This window comes from Triticum dicoccoides, chromosome 2B, assembly GCF_002162155.2.
Source record: "Triticum dicoccoides isolate Atlit2015 ecotype Zavitan chromosome 2B, WEW_v2.0, whole genome shotgun sequence".
Taxonomy (NCBI): Eukaryota; Viridiplantae; Streptophyta; class Magnoliopsida; order Poales; family Poaceae; genus Triticum; species Triticum dicoccoides.
Window position 1 is genome coordinate 587,461,949 of NC_041383.1, and position 9,799 is coordinate 587,471,747.

General features: G+C 43.1%; 2 protein-coding genes across 2 annotated transcripts; both read right to left on the reverse strand.

Annotated features, from left to right (window-relative positions):
- Nucleotides 1–4,170: 4,170 nt before the first annotated feature.
- On the reverse strand, nt 4,171–5,516 carry LOC119368069 (vacuolar-processing enzyme beta-isozyme 1-like). The gene is made up of 2 exons (XM_037633429.1): nt 4,960–5,516; nt 4,171–4,855 (listed from the first exon to the last, which is right to left on the reverse strand). The coding sequence occupies exons 1-2, from the start codon at nt 5,116–5,118 to the stop codon at nt 4,559–4,561; spliced, it is 456 nt and encodes a 151-aa protein (XP_037489326.1). The 5' UTR covers nt 5,119–5,516; the 3' UTR covers nt 4,171–4,558.
- On the reverse strand, nt 5,324–6,220 carry LOC119361028 (vacuolar-processing enzyme beta-isozyme 1-like). Its single transcript, XM_037626424.1, has 4 exons — nt 6,082–6,220; nt 5,816–5,972; nt 5,636–5,721; nt 5,324–5,527 (listed from the first exon to the last, which is right to left on the reverse strand). The coding sequence occupies exons 1-4, from the start codon at nt 6,166–6,168 to the stop codon at nt 5,324–5,326; spliced, it is 534 nt and encodes a 177-aa protein (XP_037482321.1). The 5' UTR covers nt 6,169–6,220.
- Between the last annotated feature and the right edge of the window lie 3,579 nt (nt 6,221–9,799).

Consider the following 9,799-nt stretch of genomic DNA (forward strand, 5'->3'; position numbering starts at 1 on the left):
CAAAGCCCACGTATATATCACGTAGTGTAGCAGGTCAAAGTCCATGTATATGCACGTAGCAGGTCAAAGGCCCAAATATTATAGTAGAAGAAAAAGAAAAGGAAAACAACCCACCGTGAAAGAGGACCCAGGCTCACGCATGTCGCACGTACACGGTAGTTTTCTCTGGTCGCTTGTTTTCAATCTGCTAGTTTCTGCGATCGGAAAAAACTCGCCGCCGCCGCTGCTACCTCCGTCGCCGCCGCTGCTACCTCCTCCGCCGCTGCTGCCGCCGCCTCCACCTAGTAGGCAAGCGCCGTCGCGCAGATCCGCAGGCACATTCCGTCCGGCCGACAAAGACCAAGCGAGGAGAAAGGGTTAGTTTATTCTTTTTAGGATTAGATGAGTTTGTGTCTTACAATGTCATCGTAGAACTATATACAAGGAAAACTTATTAGAAAATTTTCGATTCTCTAATTGTGTTTGTGTAGACATGAAAATGAAGATATATGAATCAATTCATAATTTTTATGCCAATTGGTTCAAGCTGTTTGCCATGTGAGCATGATGCAAATGCAAACGATCTGCAACCTAGCCAAGAGAACTACCCTAATCCTGCTGAAGATGATCATCAACCTGATCCCACCATGGACCTGACGATGCATGACCTCCTCTATGCCTCCATGGTACGACTCCTCTCATCAACTTCAAATCTTTTAAAAAAAATGCCTCCATAGATTGATGGGCATGACAATCAGATTGGAATCAATTATTTGTAGTACAGTGTACCAAATTTTGCTATATAAGTTTAATAAAATTTGAAATTGTCTTGTCAAAGATGGACAATTTGGTAGTCTTCTTCTAGTGTTTACATCAATGAAAACATGGTTTCAGTTTTGGCCTTTTACACGGTCTTAATGTTTTTTGGCTGGGTCGAAGCTCATTAGTATGTAAGAGCTCAAGTGAGGAACTCGCCCCCCTATACCAAATTCCTGGCTCCGTCCCTGCCTGTACATTGCCAACAATTTGTATGAAATATCTAAAGCTGTAAGCATTGCCTGTACATCAACCATGCTGTGCGGTAGGAGTCAAACTAATTTTCTTTCGTTATTTCGTTGTGTGATTTGATCTAATTGGGAATTGTTTGCTGATGGCACTATTCTTTTTTCTCTCAGCAGCTGTTGATCAGTGGTGAATTGAATTGAACTATGCACATAACAAATTTGTTCTCTGAGTACCAGTTGCTTACTACAGTTTATTTTGTGTTTTCGGCACTCCCAAACATTTTTGCCTAGCTCCGCCACTGGAGAGGAGCGTTGCCTTCGGGGAACCCTAGTCGGCGCCTTCAGCGCCGATTAGGCTAATTGGCGCCTGCATGATTCGTTGGTTGGGCCGTCTTCGGAGCAGGCCCATTGCTGAACCTTTCATGGTACTAAAATGCGCGAAAAATAATAAAAACAAAATTTCGTTACTGCAGCCTATCGAACTCACGACCTGCACTACCATATCGTCTTCAGCTAACCACCAGGGCGAGTGGTCGCAAGTAACATAACCCAACACCGCTCATACATCACAGATTACGGAAAAACTACGTGAACATGCAGAAAAACATTGCCTATTAAACAAAAGTTCAATGATTTTGAAATAAGTTCATCAATGTAAAAGAAAGTTCACCAAAACTGAAAAAAGTTCATCAATTATTTTTAAAAGAAATTCACCATTTTTAAAACAGTTCACAAAACTGAAAAAGTTCATCCAATTTTAAAATAAGTTCATCTAATTTGAAAAAATGTTCATTGAGTCTAAAAAAAGTTCATCAATTTTTAGAAAAAGTTCATGAATTTGAAAAAAAGTTCGTGGGATTTTGAAAAAAGTTCATCAATTTTAGAAAAAGTTAATCAAATTTGAAGAAAGTTCATCAAATTTCAAAAAAGTTCATCAAGTTTGAAACAAATCATCAATTGTTAAAAATAGATCACTAAAAATGGTTCATTGATTTTGAAAACAAAATTTCATGAAATTTGAAAAACAACATCATCGATGTGGAAAGAGTTCATGCATTTAAGAAAATAAAAAAACGAAAATCGATGAGGGAGAAAATCCAGGAGAAGAAAAAAAAATAAAAAACTGAAAACGAAAATGGAAAAATGGAAAAGGGAAAATGAAGAAAAAGAAGAAGAAAAAAGAAGGAATAAAACAAACCAAGAGGTAAGCTTAGCAGATCATCCTTCTTGGCTTGGTGGTTGCGCGAACGATCCTCTACGAGTGAGGTAGCTTGTTCGATTCGCAGCCAGCGCATTTCTTTTTTTTTGCATATGGAACATATGCAGTAACGGGCCGGCCCAGCGCGGTGCGCTGCAGGCGCCAGTTAGGAAAATTGCCCTTTAGCCGGCGCCTGCAGCGCCGAATAGGGTCTGCCGTTGCCTTCTCCCTGGTAATTGTAGTCTGCGTGCTCGATGGTGTCCCGATGGGCCAGGCCCATGTACCGGTCCAAAGGCAAGCCCACATACCTGCCAGGGGAGGGCTCTGACACAGCTGCTAGTAAAGCAGAACGAAAACCGAGCGTTGGCTGTCATAGGTCCTGGCTAATTTCAAGAAACATAGCTTAGCTGGACGGGATCAGACCAGAGTCGTCGGGCCCAGACCCAACCGTTACCAGGAGGAGGCATCGTGTGTATAAATCTCGAGACCACAAATCCTCGCAAGCTTTACCACAAAGCTCGCATTTATTCTGCGTCCTCCCCATCACATTCTCTTCACTCCGAGAACAAAGACTGAAAAAAGCATTCGGGCACCGTGTTGAAGTATATTGCCCGCCTCTCTCCATCAGTTCGGACTTTTGGATGAGTTGGCTGGAGCATGAATTCAATATGGTATCCGAGCCAAGAGGTCTTGAGTTCAAGACCCTGCCAACGCAGTATTTAAAAAAAGGATTCTGCGGCCTATATAAATTCCACGTCTAAGAGCTAATTAAGCCTAGACGTGAGGGGGGGTGTTGAAGTATATTGCCCGCCTCTCTCCATCAGTTCGGACTTTTGGATGAGTTGGCTGGAGCATGAATTCAATACACTGGCCGGGGTGTTGAAGTATATTGCCCGCCTCTCTCCATCAGTTCGGACTTTTGGATGAGTTGGCTGGAGCATGAATTCAATACACTGGCCACTCCCCCACTCACCACAGCCATCGAAACCACCAGAAACACGCGCGCATCGTGTTCATGTTCATCTCGTCAGCCATGCACCTTCGCAACCAACTCTGCTGTGGGCGCGCCGCCGCTGCTGCCGTCGCCGTCGCCATGTTTGTGATAGTTCTCGGCGCCGCATTCACAGGGGCAGACACCGGCACGTTCATCTACGCAGGGTGCTCGCCATCCAAGTACCAGCTGTGCTGAAAATCAGTCACTCGATTGCAGAGAGCACCAAAGCTTGCCATCATCATTTGAAACACCACTTAGTTAGCCATATCGGCCACTAAGCTCCACACCATTTAGTCACATCCCTAAGACACGCTAATCAACCCGGGGACTGCAGTAAGTATCATAATTGGACTCGATTAGGCGAGACAAACAGTGCCATTAAGGCGATCTGAACTCTGACGTGACATCAACAAGTCATGATGATATGTTCTCCTATTTGGTCCAATGAAACACCAAAGGCGACTGCCATCACGTTATCATATATTCGAACTTTTGATCTAGAGGTCTAAATAACTTTCTGATGGCCACAATTGCAAACAAATCAGGGTGTCACGGAACCATCACGACGTTCGATTCCCCTTTAATAGCATAGATGAGTGTGAAGTCACTAACCTATTGAAAAACTGGTGTATGAATGCAGGTTAGCTAATTTAATTAGATTGCCTCACGGTAGAACCTTCAGTTCTCGCATACTGGCATACGGGCCCGAGACCGAACGATTTGTGAAAGACAGATCCGCACTAGCATCAAGGGAGCTTCAAAAAGATCTTAATCTCATCTTATCAGCAATAGCTTATGTTAGTGATCTTGGTAGGGCTCCATGTAGGAGGAGCACTACCTTGCTATAATGGGTCATCAGTTTTGGTCCGCTAATCATGGCTCACCTGTTTATTACTATTACGAAATTATATGGCACAGTCAAGCATTCTCAAAAAAGTGGCACTGTCATGCAAAGATATTAACACACACTTGTTATAATAATCATTGCCTTTCAATTGATTGCAGTCAAATTTGATTTTCAGAGGCATGACCACACACTACTGATTAACCCAACACCACAGGGGTACCATTACTGGGTTGTTTCTTGTATGTATACCTATGTACCATCTACCATGTATGTACACCATACAAGGTCTAGGAACCTCCGGAGCATTTGCTACTGCTCCCATGAACTTGAGTGCAGTGGATCAGGCGCTGTGCCCTCGAACCAACGGGCTCCACTTCCCCAAGTCGTAGCCGTCGCAAGCGTTGATGCTTGCCTCCTTCATCTTGGTCTTGGAGATGCCATTGTTGCAGATGTTTGCGAACGCCCTCATGTATTTTATGCCATACCAAGTGAGTGATCCGCAATGGGACTCGAAAACTCGCACCTGGCAATTGGCATCAGTATAGCAGAGTAAGTTCTATCAGAAACACAAAGAGTGGAGGGTGTTGCATGTTCATGGGATTCAAATAAGGAATTGTTGCACTCAGCATGATCTCCAGACAATCCCAATCGTCGACTAATGGCTGGCCCGAGCCTCTAACAGCCCCAAGCACTGAAGGCCCCTTTTCGAATCCAAAGACAAGCTTCCCGATGAAATCGATACTGCTGTCTAGATGCTTCCTGTGTAGAACGGTTTCTTTGACCTCCCTGAGGGCCCTCAGCTTCTCTTCCGATCCCACATTCAACTTCTCATACTGAAAGCAAGAAGATAGATTAGCAGACAAATTAGTCAAAACAAAACACATGAAACTTAGTACTCCAGATCTAGACAAGTAATGCTAAGTGGGATGTTTGTTACCTTCTTCCACATGAAAAGAATATCGGTGTATCTTTGCTTGATTGCACCCTTGAGGCTGGGCGTAGGCAGCGGCCTATTTCTGATGTTTAACTTTGCAGGATCGAAACCTTGATAGAGGAAAAGCATGTCACCCTTGAATGTCTTGTCACCATACTCCATGACATGAGAACCTATACTAGACTCATTCAGGGGTGCCGTTCTCGCTTTAACTACCTCGTACTGCTGCTTGATTGTTTCCTTCTTTAGATTGTGAGTTTCACTTCAAATTAAATAGGATCGAATGGTTTAGAATAGCAAGCAAGCGTCATGGTTGTGGACAACTGATACAAACTTGTACTAGTACATATATTACAGCTAATGCTTATTACCTGTCCTCCATCCAAGAAACACTGTATAAGTCACCTAAACATGTATCATATTCAGGTGGAGGTGGCATTTCCATCCCAGGGCAGTATGCTGCCCAGCTACTTTCTACCGCATTTGCTGCCGTTGTAACATAAATATTAAGATCTTGTGGCAACAAACCCTCAAAGATGCTGCCACTTTCACACGCTTCAACATATATGATCTGCCAAAATTGCAGTAATTCTCATTAGAGGTGGGACTCAAAGCGTACATACTGTTTCAGATTTTTTTTAAAATATTTTAAGGGAAAAAGAAAAGAAAGAATACATACCATTTTCGAATAGCTTTTGGAAGCATGCTTTTGCCGCAACACTTTGATGAAGTCGTCAGCATAAACATTTGGTCCGTTGGGCATGCCTGCACAGAAGCTTGATAAGGTTAGCTAAGATATAGATAAAACAAAATCAGCTGAACTACATGGTCGTTTACGTGGGATTATGTATGCATGTACCAAGTGAACCAGGAGACCCATGATCCGTGTAGTAGATAAAGATGTGATCATTTGGTTTGCTGTTTATCACCTTCCTACTCCCTCCAGTAACCGCGGTTTTGTTCCCCAAGAGAACCGCGTACAAGTTCTTAGCAGTGACCTGCTCGCCAGTGTAGTCCTGCAATGCATGTTAAGTTGATCGTCAACCTTATTTGAATTAAAAAGGAAACACACCCAGTAATTAGGTAATAGTAATACCTTGGGAACACCATGGTAAACATCTTTACCTTTAGGATGGTTGATGACGACTCCACGCCTTGGGTTGTCAGGGTTGTCGGCGATGTCATCGTACATAAACACCACAATGTTCTCATCCTTGAGGCCTCCCTTCTTTAGGATCTGGTACGCGTGGCACACATCGGCCTGTACGTCGTGCCGTGCATCAACAACAACACACAGTCGCTCAGCACAAAATTTCATATGGTGAATGATATACGAGTTTTATTGAGGAGAGGACTCTCACCTGGTGCCGGTAGTTGCCGTAGCCGGAGGAGCCCGCAACGAGCACGGCCCACTTTGTCACCCCTTCCTCCGCCGCCGACGCGGCGGGGCTAGGCGCAGGGGCATGCCCATTCTCCGTCTGACAGCCGGATCAGCGGCTCCGAGCTCCCCTTCGCCCCATCCCCAGTGGCCGCGGCCACGGCTAGGAGCGGGAGGAATCCACAAACCCACCACGCAGCCATCATGTGCATGTGCTAGAGAGGAAGAGAAGGCGAAGAGTGAAGTGTGACCGTACCAGCAGGGGCCGGGGCTTCATTTTATAGCCGCGGCGGCGTGTAAGGAGTGAAGAATAATTGGAAAAGTGGATCACACAGACTATTGGCGGAAATAGGTAGGAAAAATTCCTACTCCCTCCGTTCCTAAATGCAAGTATTTTTAGAGATTCCACTATAAACTACATACGGATGTATATAGACATATTTTAGGGTATAGATTCATTCATTTTGCTTCATATATGTAGCCCCTCATTAATGCAATTCATTAGAGGTACTCCCTGTGTTTCTAAATATAAATCTTTTTAGAGATTCCACTACAAACTACATATGAATGTATATAGACATATTTTAGAGTATAAATTCACTCATTTTGCTCCGTATGTAGTCCATAGTGAAAATCTGAAAAGATTTAACATTTAGGAACGGAGGGAGTACATCTAATGAATTGCATTAATGAGTAGGTTTCCAAATTAATTCCGCGCGAAAAGATTTCTCTTTAAACATGATTAATAGAATTAATGACTTGATTTTCAAATTGATCTGTCTCTTGATTTTTAATTATTTTTGCACTAATGGTTGTGTGCGAACAACGACGATGTATATATATACCCCTTTAATAATAGAGATTAATTGCATTAATGGTTTGCTTTTCAAAATGATGCGTCTCTTGATTTCAAATTATTTTCACATTAATAGCTGCGTGTGAACGACGACTTACGCACTCCCTAGAGATATGTAAGCTGGTAGAGATGCTCTAACAAGCTAGTTTCTTTTATAACTAGTAAGTGTGCACGTGCAACGCACGTCTATTTGGACTAATAAGTGTGCACGTGCAACACGCATCTATTTAGATTAACACATTATACTAAACTTAATACAAGACAATTTTTTCGTAAGTTTGAAATTTTCTTATAAAGTACACAATCTCTTATTCCCGACTTGTACAAATAATTTGAAATATCATTTCTCTTTAATCAATATCGTTTCTCCTTAATCAACATGTCTCCTGTATTAAAAGACCATCCACTTTTCCCAATGTATAAAACTCAAAATTATTTAGAAGATTCATCATGATTCTTCATATGCACACATTTATGCAAGTATAATCACACATGAAAATGTCACTTAGGACAAGCTAAGGAACCGTTTTAGTGCCAACAAACTCCAATTCAAGAATTATTATTACAATTGAGTGTCAACCACAATAGTGGGAAGAGACCATGGTTTGTTGAAAAAAGGAAGCCATTGTCAAATAGATAAGTGTAGAGATGTCTTGACTGTATAAAATCAGCTGTGAAACAAGACCAAAAAAATGCTAGTTGGACCATCCGATTCTACTATTGCGCCACAAATGTTGTAATGTCTGGAAGCAAGAAAAGTGACTTATTTTATTATGAAAATAGAACATGTAAACCAAATAAAAATTACAGTGATAAATGGCATAATTATACTTGTTATTCACTGGACAAAAGCATTAATATGACAACTTCGAACAGTTACTTGAGTACTACACATTTCTTTAAGGGCTCAGCATTCTAAAATTTTGACAATAGAACAAATATCCTCTCAGTTTGTAGTAATAATTATACGAAGATAAATAATTTGGAAATGGTCTTCAACATGCGTAGGCTACCACTTGTAAGAATAACAGTGGCAAAAAAAGGCCAACAAATACCGGTTTAGAAAGAAAAAAACTGCAGACATGCTTCCAATTTTAGCAACTCTAGTGGATAAAACATACTTTACCTCTCAAGCCAGGAAATAGTCAAATGAAAAAATGTACTTCTTATAAGTAGTAGAGATGAAGTCATAGGGATCATGATTCAAGATATTCGGAGAAACATGGTTGGTCTCTCTGTATGATGCGAACTCGTCACCTCTACCAAATAGGTCGTGCGTAATATGTAATGTAGAGTGCAATAATGAAATAAAATAAATGATATGAGAATTTACTATGATCACAAAATATCCTACATTCGTCATCATCATAATCAACATGCATTTTTTGCTTCTCTTATATGTGGTCCAAGTTTTCTATCAGGAAAACATGTTAACTCAACTGTAGATAAGGACTGTAGATAAGGACTGTATAAAATTGCCATGTATCTGCTGGACAAACAGATACACTTATGCAAACTTCAGGTTTTTTTTAGTAAAACTTATGTGAACTTTAGTTTTTTTCCACTAAAACTTATGCAAACTTCTTGGTTTCTTTCAGTGAAACGTAAGGTCTTGGTTCAGTCAATTTGTTTGTGAGTTCACTGTGTAGTCGTGAGCTGGCCATGTAATAACCGGTAGTCAGTACTTAAAAAAGCAAGGATGTCTGTTGCAGGTACGCGAAAATCAGTGAAAATAAAGAAAGAAAGAAGGCAATGGTGCCTGAAACCCAACTGTGTGTGCTCCAGCGCTCCTCTGTTTCTCATTGCCTCATCTCTAGTTCCTATACTTCTAGATGTGTCACCACCGACGAGGTAGCGATGACAGTAAAAAACAGCACTCGGTACTTACCTGATTAGTGCGTGTGTGCGGCGCATTCGTGTGAAGGCGAGCGTCTCCGTCGTTCAGGCCTGCGAGCTTCCGCGGCGACCGTGTCCTCTCACCAGCTGGGGGCATTGTCGACGCAGGTGAGTCAGTCGTCCAGCTTTGAGGCGGCGGCCTCCACGCACCGGGGCGTGGGGAGTTCCATGCGTCCGACGAAGGTAGGATGTCTTTGGACGACGTTGTCCACGCGTGAGTACTGGACAAGCGTGTCCAACGGAGCAGCACGCGTCAGAGCTAAGGGAGTCGACGGTGGCTTCGGGCGAGTGAGATGGGGCCGTGATTAGCTTCACCTGCTGCGCAGTTGCCGAGACTTGGCGCCGCCCTGTGGACGAATATGGTTGGCGACCAGGCGAATCAACATGCATGACTGTGGGGGCGAATGCCCCCACTCAATTTTTTTGGCCCGCTTATACCGGTTCAGGATACTCAGCGTTGCCCCTACTTGAAGGCGTCGGGTGGTTGTCAGCGTGGGTGTTGTGGACGGAGCTGAAGTCGACGCGGATGCCGATGATTCCCGGAGAGCATGCCCAGGACGTGGACGAAGTCGTTGCAGTCAGTAGAAGAGTGACCTGGCCTCCAGGTAGAAGACGAAGGCGGTGATGGCACGTGTGTGTGTTCAGAGGAAGCCGCAGCTCCTCCTTGCCTGTCTCCCATTGTGGCTCTCGTGGGTGGTGGGCTGGTGACGGCA

Bases quoted from the DNA above. Each gene is read 5' to 3' on its own strand.
- LOC119361028 (XM_037626424.1), bottom strand. From the start codon at position 6,168: ATGAGAACATTGTGGTGTTTATGTACGATGACATCGCCGACAACCCTG. The intron at 5,973-6,081 runs GTAAAGATGTTT...CATGCATTGCAG, and splicing joins CGTCATCAACCATCCTAAAG to GACTACACTGGCGAGCAGGT. The intron at 5,722-5,815 runs GTACATGCATAC...GCTTCTGTGCAG, and splicing joins TGGGTCTCCTGGTTCACTTG to GCATGCCCAACGGACCAAAT.
- LOC119368069 (XM_037633429.1), bottom strand. From the start codon at position 5,118: ATGGAGTATGGTGACAAGACATTCAAGGGTGACATGCTTTTCCTCTAT. The intron at 4,856-4,959 runs GTAACAAACATC...TCTTGCTTTCAG, and splicing joins TTCTTTTCATGTGGAAGAAG to TATGAGAAGTTGAATGTGGG.